Source organism: Ictidomys tridecemlineatus, chromosome 2, assembly GCF_052094955.1.
Source record: "Ictidomys tridecemlineatus isolate mIctTri1 chromosome 2, mIctTri1.hap1, whole genome shotgun sequence".
NCBI classification, from domain to species: Eukaryota; Metazoa; Chordata; class Mammalia; order Rodentia; family Sciuridae; genus Ictidomys; species Ictidomys tridecemlineatus.
Genome location: NC_135478.1, coordinates 14,189,591 through 14,205,387, shown reverse-complemented (window position 1 = coordinate 14,205,387; position 15,797 = coordinate 14,189,591). Strand labels below are relative to the sequence as shown.

General features: G+C 59.7%; 2 protein-coding genes across 3 annotated transcripts in view; one reads left to right on the top strand and one right to left on the bottom strand.

Moving 5' to 3' along the window:
* The first annotated feature begins 493 nt into the window (after window positions 1-493).
* On the top strand, window positions 494-2,432 carry Insl3 (insulin like 3). The gene is made up of 2 exons (XM_078037807.1): window positions 494-709; window positions 2,017-2,432. Exons 1-2 carry the CDS (start codon window positions 523-525, stop codon window positions 2,214-2,216), a joined length of 387 nt encoding a protein of 128 aa, XP_077893933.1. The 5' UTR covers window positions 494-522; the 3' UTR covers window positions 2,217-2,432.
* A 1,369-nt stretch (window positions 2,433-3,801) lies between these two features.
* B3gnt3 (UDP-GlcNAc:betaGal beta-1,3-N-acetylglucosaminyltransferase 3) overlaps window positions 3,802-15,797 on the bottom strand; it is a 17,067-nt gene continuing 5,071 nt past the window's right edge. For both annotated transcript variants that reach the window (XM_078037805.1, XM_078037806.1), the window contains exons 2-4: window positions 8,928-8,987; window positions 6,586-7,205; window positions 3,802-5,218 (exon numbers count right to left, since the gene is read on the bottom strand). In XM_078037805.1, coding sequence (XP_077893931.1) covers window positions 4,667-5,218; window positions 6,586-7,158 — 1,125 coding nt within the window. In that variant the 5' untranslated portion in view covers window positions 7,159-7,205; window positions 8,928-8,987 and the 3' untranslated portion in view covers window positions 3,802-4,666. The remainder of the gene's footprint in view (window positions 5,219-6,585; window positions 7,206-8,927; window positions 8,988-15,797) is intronic.

Genomic DNA, 15,797 nt, shown 5'->3' with positions numbered 1-15,797 from the left:
CACCCAGGCCTTTGGCAGGCCCAGGACACACGGGCTGTGCTGGTCTCCAGCCTGGCTCCCGGGAGACCCTGTGTGTGGAGACCCCTGCCCTGGGGCTTGGAGGAGACCCAGGCCCTGCTCAGTCCCCTGGGGCCTTGGACAGGCCTGGGGTCCCTGTGTGGCCCTCAGTTTCCTCCCGTGGGCAGTGTCAGGGACAGGAGGAGCCTGAACCTGCTGAGCTCCGGAGACCCCGCAGCCCCCCATGCTGGCTTCCCCCTTTCTTTCTCTCTCTGCTGTCCATCTGTCTCTGTCTGTCTGTCTCTCGGGGACTGACCCAGGCCGGGTGCTTTCATTTGCTCACACTGAGTCCCGTGGTGGAGCGTCCCCTGGGGGAGGCGGCTCCAGCCCCAGGCCCTGATCCCACCCTTGACCTTGGCCGGGCCCGCTGGGAAGGCTGTGTTCCTCCTCCAAGGGCCCCCAGCTGGGGCGGCCCAGGCCCTATAAGAGGAGAGTCCCGGGAGGGGCTGGGCGTCTTCTGCCACCATGGACCCTCGTCTGCCCGCCCGGGCACTGGCGCTGCTGGTGGCCGCCCTGGTGCTCGCGCTGGGCCCCGCGGTCGCCCTGGATGCGCGCGAGAAGCTGTGCGGGCAGCACTTCGTGCGCGAGCTGGTGCGCGTGTGCGGGGGCCCACGCTGGTCCCCCGAGGCTGGGAAGCCGGCGCCAGGCGACCGTGAGTGGGGACGGGCGGGGACTGCGCTCGGGGATGCCTGGGTGGAACAGGTGCAGGCGGGCGGGCGGTGAAAGTCGCCAGAGGCTGAGTCCCCTGCGGGTGTGGGGACCGTGGGCGCAGGAGAGCAGTATATTCCAGTGCGCGGGTGGGACGCTCTGTATTGAACAACATCTTGATTTTGATGAATTTTCCCCTTAATTTTGATGTATTAAAAAGATTTTTGTTTTGAGACAAGGTGTCCGGAGCTGCTCAAGGCCTCGCTAAGTTGCTGAGGCTGGCTCCGAACTCCCGATCCTCCTGCCTCAGCCTCCAGAGTCGCTGGGAGACCCTGACTCTATATAAAGCAATAAGAGAGGGGCTGGGGATGTGGCTCAGGGGTAGAGCTCCCGGGTTCAATCCCCAGTGTACATGGGGGGGGGTTATTGCTTTATATTTTTTTATTGTCATTGTCATGGTGCTGGGGTTGGAACCTACAGCCTGGTGCATCCCGGGCACCAGCTTTACCACTGAGCCCCATCCCCGATCCCTAAAATATTCGTCTTGGTTTTTTGCTGCCTTCTCTGTGCCTCTTCCTCCTTACTCTGTCCCTGAGTCTCGTGTAGAGGGTGCTGGGTCCCTGGGTGTCCCCTTCCTGCACACGTGGGCACCTGGAGGGGCCCCCCCAACTCTGCACCTCGGGGAGTGTGTGGGTCCATCTCTGACCAGGTCTTGGAGCTGCTGGGGGAACCAGCACCATCTGCAGCTCCAGGAGCCCAACATTCTTTGGGTCGGACTTGGGGCAGGCAGGTGGCAGGTGGGGACATGTACGGCTGGGGACATAAGTATGGGCATGAGAGTAGATGACGGAACAAACAGCTTCCTGTGTGTGCAGGGGCCCCAAATAAGCAAGCCAGTTTCTCTCTCTCTTTCTGTACCGGGAATTGAACCCAGGGCACTTGACCACGGAGCCACATCCCAGCCCTATTATATTTAGAGGCAGGGCCTCACTTTTGCTGAGGCTGGCTTTGAGCTCACCATCCTCCTGCCTCAGCCTCCTGAGCCGCTGGGATGGCAGGTGCGCCCCACTGCGCCAGCCTTTTATTTTTTATTTATAGACAGGGCCTCACTAAGTTGCTGAGGCTGGCCTCAAACTGACGGTCCTCCTGCCTCAGCCTCCTGAGCTGCTGGATCACAGGCGGTGCCACCGCCGGCAGCCACTCCCTGTTCCCTGTGCATGACGAGCCTCTGGTGGGTCCTCGGCTGGGTGCACACAGTGTGGGGTGTCCTCTGGGACCCCCGTTCCCTGCTGACTTCTGCTCTGTCCCCAGGTGAGCTGCTGCAGTGGCTGGCGGGAAGACACCTCCTTCACGGGCTGGTGGTGGACGGGGACACTGTGCTAGTGCCCGGCGCCGGGGCCCTGCTCCCGGCTTCTCACCGCCGCCGGCGGGAAGTGGCCGCCAACCCCGCAAGGCGCTGCTGCCGCAGTGGCTGCACCCAGCAGGACCTGAGGGCTCTCTGCCCCCACTGAGCCCTCCCTGGGGGTGGTCCCAGGGACCAAGATGACCGGGGCGGGGCCTGGGGGGCAGGCGCTCTCCACCTCCGCGGGCCAGTGTGAGCCTCCTGTGAAGCCATCGGGGACACACCGCAGCCTGGACTTGAGGATCCCCCTGGTCATGGAGCTGTCACACGGGGGTCCCAGACGCTGCCCTCCTTGTCCCCGATGGGAAATAAACCATCCAGAGCAGCTCCGCGTGTTCTCTAGAGAAGGGGACGAGCCTGGGTCAGCCCCTGCGTGGGCGGTCCTGATGCCAGCCTGTGGGTCACGGCCGTGCAAAGGGGGAAACTGGAGCCCTCAGAGGGCACCCGGTGCCCGCGGCAGGGCTTCTCCCAGCTCTCCTCCAAGGGACCCCCCACCTCCAGCCGTGGAGCAGTGGACACAATTCCTGAGTGGCCATCAGAGTGGACATTGATTACTCCAGCTCTGAGCGGTCCCCTCGCACACCCTCCCTCCACCCCGAGTGGGGGATTGTATGATAGGACCCTTTCATCAGACTAGTGAAGCATTTGGCTCAGTGACCCATTTACCTCGTGTCCAGGGCTGCTGCCACCAAGGACCACAAATTGGATGACTTAAACCACAGGAATTTATTCTCAGTTTGGAGGCCGCTCCTCTGGAGGTGCGGCAGGGTTAGAGGCCCTGCGAGGGAATCCTCCCGGCCTTTCCCCTGGTAACTCCTGAAATCCTTAGTGTCTGGTGTGTGGCCACCTCTCCTCCATCATCACGTGACCGTCTGCTCTGTGGGTGTCTTTCAAACACCCTGCTGGGTTTAGAGGCCACCCTAACACAGCCCTCCACATTTACCTTGATTCCATCTGTAAAGATCCTCTTTCCAGATAAGGCCGCATTCTGAGCTTCTAGGCGACACGAATCCATGTGGGAGGAGGAGGATGCGGCCCAGGACTGCAGGGGAGCCGTGGGGCCATGGGGAGCCAGAGAGGGTGTGTGATGTGAGCAGGGACAGGGCGGGGCAGTTGTGGCCTGGATGTCCCCACATGCTGGGTCCCGCCACCTCTCTGGTGCCTGCCTGTTCAGTCTTTGACAGGTTTGCTTTTTTGCTACAAGGTGGGTCCGTACGGGGACCCTTCCCCCAGGAGGCCGGAGGGGCACCCGGCAGGCTGCGAGGCACACAGTAGGTGCCCAGTAGGTACTTGGGGGAGGAGAGGAGGGTTGGAGATGCACAGCCATTGTCCTGGTGGGAGGAGAAGTGAACCGGGCGGGGCTGGATGATGGCCCCACAGGATTCAGAAGTGGGTGTAATGTCCCACCCGTCAGGAGCAGTGCCACCCACCGCCTTTCACTCCAGGGCCTGAAAACCCTCAGCATGAATCAGCCTTGGCAGATGTGAGCTGGGGGCAATAGGGAGCCACAGAGGGCGTGTGAGCGGGACTGGGCTGAGGTCCATATGCCTGACAGAAGCCCTCTGCTCCCACCTCAACCACACACTGCCGCCACGGGTACTTCCTCCTGCAATGAGACCTGAAGAGGCAGATGTCGACCAGGCTCTCGTTAACACTTAGAAACAGCTATTTTAAAAAATAAATTGATCTCCAGGTTTTCACAAAATGCTTTATTCCCTGAGGACACTCTGCCCAGCTGCCTCATCCCCACGGGGCCTGGGGGCAGCAGGGAGTCACCAGCTCTGGTGGACACTCCCACCTGTAAGACACACTGGGCCACCTGGGGACCTGTCACCCCTTCCCTGGGGAGTGGGTGGGTGCAAGTTGGCCCCACTCTGAGCCGTTCCCTGAGCTCTTGGGGGGGGGGGTGCAGGTATGGGGACGAAGCCCTGCTGGGGACCTGGAGCCACTCTGAGCTCCCACAGCCTTACGGGGACAGCTGTGCCCCTCCAATGTCACTCGATGCCACAGGTGAGGCAGGGCGGGCCGGTCCCCAGCCTCCGTGGCCGGTCTCTCTCTAACCGAGGGGCCTGAAGCCCACAGAGGCACTAGGAGTAGAGCCGCCGGCCCAGGCTGACCACCGCTTCCCACTGCAGTGGACACGGGGCCCCTGGATGGCCTTGAACTGTGGCTGGAACTATCTACCACGAAATGACCAGAGCACCACTTGGAAGGAGGGGTTGTGTCAGTCCAGTCTGTGATTCAGGTCAGAACTGGGAAGTGGGGCCTTCACCCAGGAGACCGGAGGCATCCACAGCTGGAACCCTGGCACAGGGGCTTCCTGCCATCAGACACCATGGAAAGGTGCCGGTCACATTGCCTGGGTCAGCTCCCGTTGGGAGAGGGAACTCTGCAGCACAGACCCTGAGGGTTTTGAAGGGTGTGTAGGAGTTCGCCAGGCAGCATATTCACTCCTTAGAAGACCAAGTCCTCTGCCTCCTGCTTCCCAGGAGGAAGGGATCCTTCGTTTTTTGTTCAAGTGGAGACAGGAGCTCAGTGGCGGGGGACCTTGAGGTGACCTTAGAAGACCTGCGCCCGCTTGCCACAGGTGAAGTTGGGCTGGCTCAGCGCGTCCCACATGAGCAGCATCTCGTAGGGCAGGAAGCGGTGGACCAGTAGCAGCTCCCGGTAGAAGCAGGGGTCAAAGGAGGACAGGCGGGTGGACGGGGCTTGCACCCCAGCCGTGCGGATGCCGCTGTGCGAAGCGGGCTTCAGCCCCTCGCGCTCCAGGCACATGCCCAGGAAGACGTCGTCAATGGGGAAGAGGTCCAGGGCGGGGGCGGCCCTGCGCAGGGCAGCAGCAGTGAAGCGGGACAGCAGGAAGCCACCTCCCCCGCAGTAGGGAGGGTAGTGCTCCTCCCGCGTCACCACCTGGGGCACGTAGTACTTGCTCCAGGGAACCCGGATGGGGCCCACGTTCTGGATCAGATGCCCCACGAAGAGGTGTTGGCCAGGGTCAAGGCCCTGCAGGTAGGTGACCATGTTGTCGGTGTGTGCAAAAACGTCATCGTCCCCGTTGAGCACGAAGCTGGCATCAGTGCACCTTGTCTTTTGCCACTCGAGGAACAGCACCTGCAGAGCAGGAGGGGCGTCGGCTTGAGGGCTGGAGTCTCTCAACAGGGCTAGCCTGTTACTGCCACTCTCTGGGGTGACCTGGGCCTCAGTTCCCAACTTTCCCCCAGCCCTCATTATGGCACCTGCTTCCGGAGTTGGTGAAGCTTTGTAAAGAATCAAGATGTCCTGAAAATTGTGCCATTTATATTTATTGTGATTCCTTTTAACTCCACCTGGCTGAGCCCTGTAGTTACTCATGTGACTACTAGTTGACACCCACGTCTCCCACTGGTCTCTGGGCTCCCTCAGGGTGGAACAGTGTCTTTCCTTTGTATTCCATCTCCCCAGCACCCAATATGGGGCCAGCATGTCACCAGCGCTAGGTGCATGCTTGTCAAGGCAAAATTTACTGCACTTATGCTTTAAGAAATCCCAGTTACTTGGGAGGTTTGAGCAGGAGGATCTCAAGTTCAAGGCCAGCCTCTGAAACTTAGTGAGGCCCTAAGTGAGTCGGTGAGGCTCTGTCTCTAAACAAAATACAAAAAGGGCTGAGGATGTGGTTCAGTGTTAAGCACCCCAGGGTTCAATCTGTGGTGCTTCAAAATGTGACCTTAGGAGACAGGTGTGCTCCTCAATCCTGGTAAGGGAACAGACAGGGCATTGAGCAAGGTGACACATGGAGAAAGAGCCACCAGAAGCCTTGGATCCAGGCCTGCGTGCCCCCTGTGCTGTCTCCTAATGGTCCCCTAATGTGTCTCCACTTGGCTTTGCTCTTCCTGCTGCCCTGGGCTGGGTTCTTGTCCATCCAAAGGTCCTCATTGAGCACCTACTATGTGCCAGGACTGAGACACAGACCCAGCCTCATGGGGAGATAGAGCCAGCACAAATAAATGAGAGGGAGCCCCTGTCTCTGCCAAGCTTAGCTGAGCACCAGTTGCCTGTCGAAGTGCCTTACGGTTTTGTTTGTTTTGTGGTGCTGGGGATGGAACCCAGGGCTTCAGTCATGCCAGGCAAGTGCTCTACCCCTGAGTGACATCCCATCCCAAGGTGCCTTACTAATACTGTCTCATGTAGTCCCCAGAGCGACCCTCAGAGGTGGGCAGGTCTAATTCACATCCCGTTTCCCAGGTCTGGAAAACAAAGGCACAGAGAGGCAAATGAACCCCCCCAAGGCCGAACAGCAACCAAGAGGCAGAGGCTGGATTTGAACCAGTGTCATCCCAGCAGATCTCTGCAGGTCATCTTAATCCCTCTGCCCTTCCTCCCAGTCACCCAGGGGAGGAGCAGGTCACTAAAAGGACAGCGAGGTCAGAGGAGGGGCAGGAGAGGGATGAGGGGGAGTTTCTGGTCCCCTGTGCCCTGTGCCTGCGCCCCGTCGCGCCCACCTGCTTGAGCGTGAGGTTGAAGAAGGAGTCGTGGAAGTCCCACTGCAGGATGTCGCCGTGCGTCCGCGCCTCCAGCTCCAGCAGCCGGTTGACCTTGCGGGCCTCGTGCTGGTGGCCGGCGCTGCCCACGAGGAAGAGGCGCCGCAGCTGCGCGCCCCGCACCTGGCGCTCCTGTCCCCACGTGCGCCGCACCAGCTCCCGGCGCTCGTAGTTGCTGGGCGACGACTTGATGGCCAGGAGCAGGAACACGGGCTGCGCGCACTTGTCGGGCGACACGTCCTGCAGCAGCGGGAAGCTGCGACAGTGGCGGTACAGCAGGAAGTCGCGCACGTGCCGCGGCTGCCCCGCAAAGTCGGGGTGCGCGGTGGCGGAGGCGTTGGCGAGGCACGGGGCAGGGCGGGGGCGCGCGGGCGGCGAGGGCCAGGGGAGGACCTCGGGGGTCCCCAGGGGCTTCTCGGGCAGCAGGCAGCTGGGCGGCGTGGACACGTGCAGGCTGAAGAGGACCAGGACGGCGAAGGTGGCCACGGCCAGGACCAGGCCCAGGTCGGGCCGCAGGGGGCGCGGACACCTCATCCTGGCCAGCCCGGCCCGGGGTCCCAGGAGCAGGCCGTCGAGGGCTCCTGTGGAGAAGGACGGCATGGAGGGCTGCCACCGCCAGGGACCCCCAGCCACCTGGGGGACCCCGACACCTGCCTGGGCCTCCGGTGGCTCTGGGTGGAAAACACTGAAATCCCCCCCACCCCCCACCCCGGACTCCCCCTGCGCCCCCAGCTGTTGGGGCTCTGATGGGCGCCCCGGGTTTTTCAGTCCCCCTCAGGCTCATCACACCCAGAATATCTCACCCAGCCCCAGCCGGGTGCTCCCCACGTTCCTGCTTCAGAGCACCAAAGAGCCACGGGGGGGAGGCGAGGAAGCCTTTAGATTTTGTGGTGCTGGGGGCTGAGCCCAGGGCCTGGTGCCTGCCCGACAAGCTCCACCGACTGAGCCACATCCCAGCGGGAACCGCGTTATAACAGAGGAGGCTGCTGGGATCCTTTCCGTCCCCACCAGGAAGCTTTGAGCTTCTGGTTACAACAGTTCCCATTCTTCCTGTTTCTTTTTTTCTTTCTCTTTCTTTTTCTTTTTTTTTTTTTTTTAATTTTTGGTACTGGGGATTGAACCCAGAAATGCTTAACCACATCCCCAGCCCCCCCCCTTTTTTTTAGTTGTAGATGGACAAAATACCTTTTTAAAATTACTATTTATATGCAGGGCTGAGAATCGAACCCAGGGCCTCACAAGTGCTAGGCCAGTGCTCTACCACTGAGCCACATCCCCACCCCTTTTTATTTTTTATTTAGACACAGGGTCTCACTGAGTTGCTTAGAGCCTGGATAATTTGCTGAGGCTGGCTTTGCACTCATGATCCTCCTGCCTCAGCCTCCTGAGTCCCTGGGATTACAGGCGGGGGGCCACCGTGCCTGGCCATTCTTCCCGTTTTTAGTGGTCCTCTAACCTGACCACGGGCCCTGGCTCTGCTTAGATCCTTCAAACACAGCAAGTCTCAAACAAAGCCATCTTCCCTGGCAACCTCCTACGGATGCCTCAAAACCCATCCCAAATGGCCCTTTCTCCAGCAAGCCCTCGTTGGTCCCTCTGTAAGGGTCCTGGTTCACCCTTTTGTCTCTAGTCCTTCTCTCCCTCCCTGGCCCGGTCCTGATTTCCTGGTGGTGTCCATGTCTGGCTCCGTCTTTCCCAGTGTGGAGGCAGCCTGTGGGTTTGGCATCACCCAGAATGAGGCCGACACCCGGGGAAGAAGGGACCGTTTACTGAATTCACAGATAAAAGGAAAATCCATTCAGTGTCTCTCTGGTGAACTTGTATGTAGCCTTCAGAACCCCGCTGTCATGATCCTTCCTCCTGTAACTTTCCCTCCACGCATCCGGGCACAGCCCTCCATCTCCCTTTCACATTCCTTCCCCAGGCTGCCCCGGGCACCTGCAAAATCCTTTTGTTGGGCGAGGTGGGTCTGTGCTGTCCTCCAGCCTTGGATTGGGGATCTACTTTCTGGGGGAGCATGACAGGACCAGATTAGACCCAGGCAGGACTTTTCTATTCAGCAAATACATACTGGCCCCAGGGAGACCCGGAGCCTGGCCGTCTCGGAGAGCACACTTTAGGGTCCAACTTCCAGGTTTGAAGTGAATTCTCTCACATCCTGGCTGGGCCTCGGGTCTCCTCAGATGTAGAGGGGACCTCCAAGCAGCCCTCAGCTCACAGGGTTGTGTGGCCACGAAGGGCACCAGCCACCTGCACACAGTGGCACTTGAGTGTTTGTTGAATGAACGTCTGAGCGTACTCACCTTGGACTGTCTTGGGGTGTCTGTGCTGAGCTGGGGTCTCTTCTGTCTCCCCAACGGCACCTGGAAGAGTACAGGACGGTCAGAGGGTACTGTCAGGCCTCTTTAACCCCAAGTAAGCCCCCTCCTAGCTACAGGCTGGGAGCAAGGCAGAGAGTAGCTTCCTGTTTCTATCTTGGGTAACAACTTAGCATGGAAACCGGGGACAGGGCTTCCCTCGCCGAGCCACGAGGCCATTTCCCAACATGTTCCTCTCAGCCTGGCCAAGGTCTCCTGGGCCAGACAGACATGTGCAGCCCCCAAAACAGGGCTCAGATTCTCCACTGTGTGACCTTGGGAAAGCAGCTTGCTGTCTCTGAGCCTCAATAGAAATAAGAAGCATCAACCCTACTCAAAGTAACATGGACAGTTTCTCCTCCCATACACCGGGTGTGATCCTGCCTCAGGACCTTCGCAGGGTCTCTTCACTCTGTCTGGATTGCTCTTCCCCCACCCGCTAACCCCAAGCAGTTCAACTCCTTCCTGTCATTGCACAACTGTCACCTTCCCAGGAAGACCTTTGTGGGTGGGACATGCCCTCTCACTAACTATTCGGATCTGTATCCATCTTACTACTTCTTTTTCCTCTAGCACTAGTCACCGCCTAAAATACATAATGAAACTTTTTAAAGGGTTTTCTTTCCTTGACCATTTCCCCACCATAACGTGTTTTACCATTTTATCCCCAGCCTCTACATGCATAGTACGTGCTCAATAAACGTGGGACTAATGAATGAAAGAACGTTGGGTCGCCACAGCCCCTGGAAAAAACCCCGATCCTCAGGATAATGCACCACATCTGTTCATGGCCTGCGCTCCTCTAATACGCCAGGAGCTGGGGACGCCTGGTGGATAGGTGCGGGGGACACATGGGTCCCGCTACTGTGGGGCCCACACCCTGGAGGGTGGCGAACAGCAAGTAACTAACTCAACCAAGGCCGCGGGAGAGGAAGACTGGGGTGGGGAGTAGAGAAGCAGCTCAGGCTTGGTTCCTGGCTGGGCACACACCGCGTCACCGCTGCAACCCACGACGGGTGGGGACTTCTCACCAGCCGCCGGGTGGCCAGCTCTGCAGTGGACACCTGCGCAGCTTCCTCTAACCCAGTTCTGTTCTGAGTCTCTCCCCTCCCCCCAGGCGGCTCAGACCCCACAGGCCGAGGCTCCGCCCCAAGCTGGCGCCCCCTGCCCAGCCCCAGCCCCAGGGGGTGTTCTCTGGGCTTCTGGCTGCAGTCGGGGTCCCGGCCCTTCCTCGGGTCTGGTCAGTTTGCTCGAGAGGCACCTGCCCACGTGGAGCCCTGACCCCAGACTGCCAGCCTCCGCCCTGTGGAAGATCCCGGGCCTGGCCTCGAACCTGCGTCGTCCTGCCTCGGCTTCCTGCAGTCGCTGTGAGGACAGGAGTGCACCCCGCCCAGCTCCAGCTCTTTTGCCAGGTGCGATGGTGCACGCCATCGTCCCAGCCTTCCGGAGGCCGAGGCAGGAGGATGGCCAGCTCAAAGCCAGCCTCAGCAACAGCGAGGCCCTGAGCCACTCAGTGGGACCCTGTCTCTAAGGAAAAGGCAAAATGGGGCTGGGGGCGGGGCTCGGCGGAGGAGCGCTGGCCTGGCCCGTGAGGCCTGGTTCGATCCTCGGCACCAGGTAAAAATGAATATAGAAACAGCCGCAGCGGGGCCTGGAGTCGAGCTCCCAAATCCAGACAGAGTCACACGTAAAACCCGCACAGAAGGGACGGGACCAGGTGTGCACAGACCCCGGGGGGATCCTGAGCCGCCACGACCCCAGGCTGAGCAGCTGCTGGAAGGTGGAGTGTGGCCAAGAGCGGAGGCAGCGGAGCAGGAGCAGGGGGTCCGGGGCAGAGGTCCCCTGTGTCACCAGGGCCGGCCCTGCCCCTGCTCTGTCAGAGAGGCTAATGGGGAACCCAGGGAGGACCATGTCCACCAAGGAACCCGAACAGAGGGAAGTGACACAGTGACCTGGCCATCCAACCAGCTCTGCCACAGGCCCGTCACCCAGTCACCCAGAGGAAGGAGGGACGCCGGGTCCTCTCTTCCCTGCGGGCTGGTCGGGGGTCAGAGGTCGGGGGTCAGAGGTCGTCCAAGTCCCTGCGCTCCGTGCCTCTGATCCCAGACCCGCTTAAACCAGAGGACGAGCCGACCCGGGGAGGCTGCAGGGCCTCCTCCTCCTCCTCCCTCTCCCCCTTCCCCTCCCCCCTCCTCCCCCCCTCCCCCTTCCCCTCCCCCCTCCTCCTCCTCCCCCTTCCCCTCCCCCCTCCTCCTCCTCCCCCTTCCCCTCCCCCCCTCCTCCTCCTCCTCCCGCAGACTCCTTCCTTAGGGGGCAGAGGAGGCCGCTCCGGGGATGGAGGTCGGGGAGCGTGGCCAAGGGGGACGCTGTGTGCCAGAGGGGGACGGGGCTCAGTTCTCCTGGGTGTTCCAGAAGGAACCCCCCCCACCCCGATTTTGGAGCTGCGGGACTGAAGGGCCGCCTTCAGGTTGCCACTCCCAGAACCGAGGGGACATGAACGCGCTGTCCTGGGGGGAGGGCAGGGTGTCCCGGAGGAGCGGCTGGACAGGCTCCCGGTGCCAGGCACCCTGGGAAGGGCATGGAGCTCCCTGGGCTCCCTGGGTGTGCCGCTCGCGGGAACCTCCACCCGTCCCCACCTGAAGCTCTGGAATCTGTCCCTCGGGTTCCGGAGGCTCATCCCCAGGCAGGGCTGCCGAGATTCTTGGCCACGGCCCAGCTCAAGCCTTAGCCCCTCTGCCCTTCCCTGAGGTTGGGGGTAGGGATGGAGGTCCCCAGCTTCCTCATTCTGTCTGGGTGACCAGCCCCTACTTGAGAGGCCACCCCAGGCTGCTGCCACCAGTCACCTCATTAGCATACAAAGACACACTCTCTGGGAGATTCCCAGGATTTTAGGAATTGCATTCTAGGGAATGGGAGGAAGACCAAATGTATTTCACAATATCCTAGGAGGAGATGGGGTCTTGGGCTGTTTGATTTTAAGGTCTGGTTGACATCTGGGCTGAGAGAGGAATGAAACGCAAGGAAAAGCCAGCATGGTGGCCACCTGGGAGGGAATAGCGGGTGCAAAGGCCCTGAGGTAGGAATGGGCTGAGCAGCCGAGGGCCCTTCAGGAAAGCTGGGCGCCAGCCCTGGGGGCTCAGGCTCTGGAAGATAGGTCCAGGAGATCCAAAAAGTCAAAGAGCTGAATGCTGAAGGAGATTTCAGGCTTCACAATGGATTCGGTCTCCCAGCCACATCCTGAGCCTCCACAGAAAGACCAAGTCACCAAAGAGGAAACCAAATGAAGGAAGCTAGGGCATCTCCTAGATACCCCAGCAGCCAGGGGGGCTCGGATGGTAGGGAAGAGGGTGAGTCATGAACCTAATTTTAGGGCATGAGATCCAGTGGGTAGAAATAGGACATTCAGGACTTTTAAAGGTTTGGGGGGTGAGGCCCTGCCCCATCTGCAGTTTACAATCTAAGCCAATCTCTCTCTCTCTTTTTTGGGGGATCCTTAATCACTGAGCCACATCCCCGTCCTTTTTCATATTTTATTTTATTATTATATTTTATTTTAGAGACAGGGTCTCACCCAGTTGCTTAGGGCCTCACTAAATTGCTGAGGCTGGCTTTGAACTTTCGATCCTCCTGCCTCAGCCTCCCAAGCCGTGCTGGGATTACAGGTGGGCACCACTGCGCCTGGCTTAATTCTTAACAGAGTAACTTAGTCCCAAGGGACACCTGCCTGGGGACATTTGTGTGTGTGTGTGTGTGTGTGTGTGCGCGCGCCGCGCGCGCGCATGTGGTTTTAGGGATTGAACCCAGGAGGGCTCTACCCCTGGGCTCCATCCCTAGCCCTTTTATATTTTTATTTTGAGACAGACCCTTGCTCACTTGCCTAGGCTGGCCTTGAACTTGTGATTCTCCCGCTTCAGTCTCCCGAGTTGCATGGACAGCTGCATCCAACTGTATGGGGACATTTTCTTAAAAAAAATCAATTAATTAAAAAAAGTTTGTTTTGGCCAGATCTCAGTATGTTCTCGGGCTGGTCTCAAACTTCTTGAGCCTCCAAGGCCTCAGCCTCAGCCTCCCGAGTCACGGGAACCACGGGCACGCGCCACCTGGCCTGGCTTGGAGATATCTCAGTTGCCATGACTTGGGGGGCAGGCAGGGCCTGCTGGGGACCTTCTGGCTGGAGACAGGGACATTGCGTAACATCCTGCACTATTATAGCCTGCTCCAGCACAACCACCCACCCCAACTCCACACTTGACAGCTTGAGAAACTTCCATCAAAACCAACAGATAACCCAGAAGAGAGAATTCAAAGTGAGGGGCCAGGTGCCCAGCTCAGGGGTCAGCACTGAGACCTTGGTTCCATCCCCAGCACCAGAAAAAACCTAAACCAAACCAAGACGACGACCACCACAAAGCCCCCAAACAGCAGCAGCCACAAAACCCCGGGAGGGGGAGGGGCAGGAGGAAGGAAAAGGAGGGACAGTTCCCGAAACTGGGGCTGGGCATCCAGGGGAAATGGAACCTTGGACACGGCTACTTGGCTTTAACGGATTCCATAAATGCCTATTCTGTTGCTTGCATTTTGTTTTCATTTTATTTGTAAGAACTTTTTTAAAGTCTTTTTTTTTTTTTTGTAGTTGTAAAGGCTCAGAATGCCTTTATTTTCTTTTGATGCAGCTGCAGGTCAAACCCAGCGCCCGCCTCCCCCGTGCCCCCCCCCCCCCCCCCCCCGCCACCCGTGCCCGGCAAGCAGTGCCCAGCTGCAGCCCCAGCCCAGAACTTTTTGCTTAATCTTTGTTGGCGCCTCTTTTTCTCCTCCGGGTTGTTTTCTCTAACTGGAGGGATTCTGGGGGCTACCCTGGTAGATCCTGGCAGATCCCATCGCAAAACTCACAGATCCCCCATTTGCCCAGCAGGTGCGCGGCCGCTGGGTCTGGGCGGGGTCTGAGCAGGAGTGGGAGGGGCCGGGTTCTCCGTTCCCTTCCTGTCCCCTAGGGTCCCTAGACGCCCATTAATGCAAACTGGATCCCGTTTTTCTCATTCACCAAGGCACCCACTCAACTCAGATCCCTTAAGACCTCACACCCGGAATGGATCTTCCTAGCTGGCGGGACTGGAGGGAGCAGGCACCTCCGGGATGGTCCAGGAACTCCCACTGGGCACCACACTGGGCTGTGCCCGGGCGGTACCCACCCATCCGCAGAGGTCTTAATATCAGCCGGGTCGGGACCCCACACCTGCCCTGGGACACACGGGGCGCGGGGTTGCCTGGGGCCAGGGTTGGCTTCCTGGAGGAGGGTGCACAGGGCTGGGTGTTGGTGGGCAGCCTCTGGAGGCCCGGGTTCCAGTCTGTGGTCCCCAAGATCCTGGGGCCAGCAGCCTTTCCTAGAAGCCCCTACCTCACAACACACACGGAGATCACTCATTCGTTCCACAAGCACGTGCTGGGTGCTTGTCACCACCCTGGACGCCCCCCACCCCCAGTCAGAGTGTGTGTACCTGGGGGACCTTCCCGTACACCCCAAGCAAGCTGTGGATGCCCTGGGGGACGCCAGCTGGGGTCCTCTAAGTCAATCCAGTTCGGACAACCAGGTACCTGCAGTCCCGACAGATCCCACAGGTTGAGGCTCAGTCCCCAAGACTGTCCCCTCCCCCCACTTCCAATGCCCACCGTCAGCCCCAGGTGGGTTTCCAGGGTTTCTCACCCACTAGTTGGAAATCGGGGCTCCTAGACCCCTTCTTTGGGTCCCGTTAATTTGGTGGAGTAGGCCACAGAGCTCACGGGGCAGCGGGGGTCGGGGGTGCAGAGACGGCGCAGCCCGAGGGGCGGGAGAAGGGGGCGGGCTTTCCCACCCTCCCAGGGCCTCCTCGTACAGGTATGATTGGCAGCACCATCGGCCAATCAACTCCCCGCCAGCCCCTCCCCTCCCTGGAGGCTGGGGTGGGGCCGACAGTCCCAGCCCTCTAATCCTGCTCCAGGTCTTTCTGGTGACCACTGTCCCTCCAGGAGCTACCCAGGGGCTGCGGCCAGCTGCCTCATTAGCATACAAGACCCCGGGGCTGCAAAGATTCCTAAGGTGTTAGGAGGTGCGCCAGGAACTGGGATGAGCCCTAATCTGTGCTTCCAGCTAAACCCAGGACCCCACTGCAGGAGGAAAACGTTCAAGGGGTTCAAGGGAAATGCTGGGAAGTCGGGGCGGTGGCTCCGCCTGTAATCCCAGCAGCTTGGGAGGCTGAAGCAGGAGGAGCTTAAACTCGAGGCCCTAAGCAACTCACAGGGAGACCCTGTCGCTAAGTAAAATATAGGGGCTGGGGCTGGGGCTCAGCTGGCAGAGGGCTTGCCTTACGTGCTCAAGGCCCTGGGTTCAATCCCCAGCACCACACACACACAAAAAAAAGTGAATAAAATATAAGAAGGGCTAAGGACGTGGCTCAGTGGTTAGGCACCCCTGAGTTCCACTCCCAGTACAAAAAAAAAAAAGTGCCTGGGGAGACTGCCTTCCAGAGCCAGTCACAAGGAGCTGTGTCGGGGGTGACACCAAACGTGGAGGGACAGAGAGCCTGAGGACACAGGGGCACCCACGCCGCGCTGCCCAACCCCGCATGGGCGGCCCGCGAACCTGTGGCACACAGGAGTCCAAGTCTTATCTGATGCCCTGGCTGCTGGGCCATGGAGCACTTATTGAGCACCTACTGTACACTGGGTTCTGGGGCCACCCACTCTGCCCTGTGACCTAGTAACCAGAGGCAGCTTTTATGAATGCTGTAGGGGGAAGAGGAAGCAGCAGGGGACCTGACTGAGCGGGTACCAGGGTGACTC

Bases quoted from the DNA above. Each gene is read 5' to 3' on its own strand.
- Insl3 (XM_078037807.1), top strand. From the start codon at position 523: ATGGACCCTCGTCTGCCCGCCCGGGCACTGGCGCTGCTGGTGGCCGCC. The intron at 710-2,016 runs GTGAGTGGGGAC...CTCTGTCCCCAG, and splicing joins GAAGCCGGCGCCAGGCGACC to GTGAGCTGCTGCAGTGGCTG.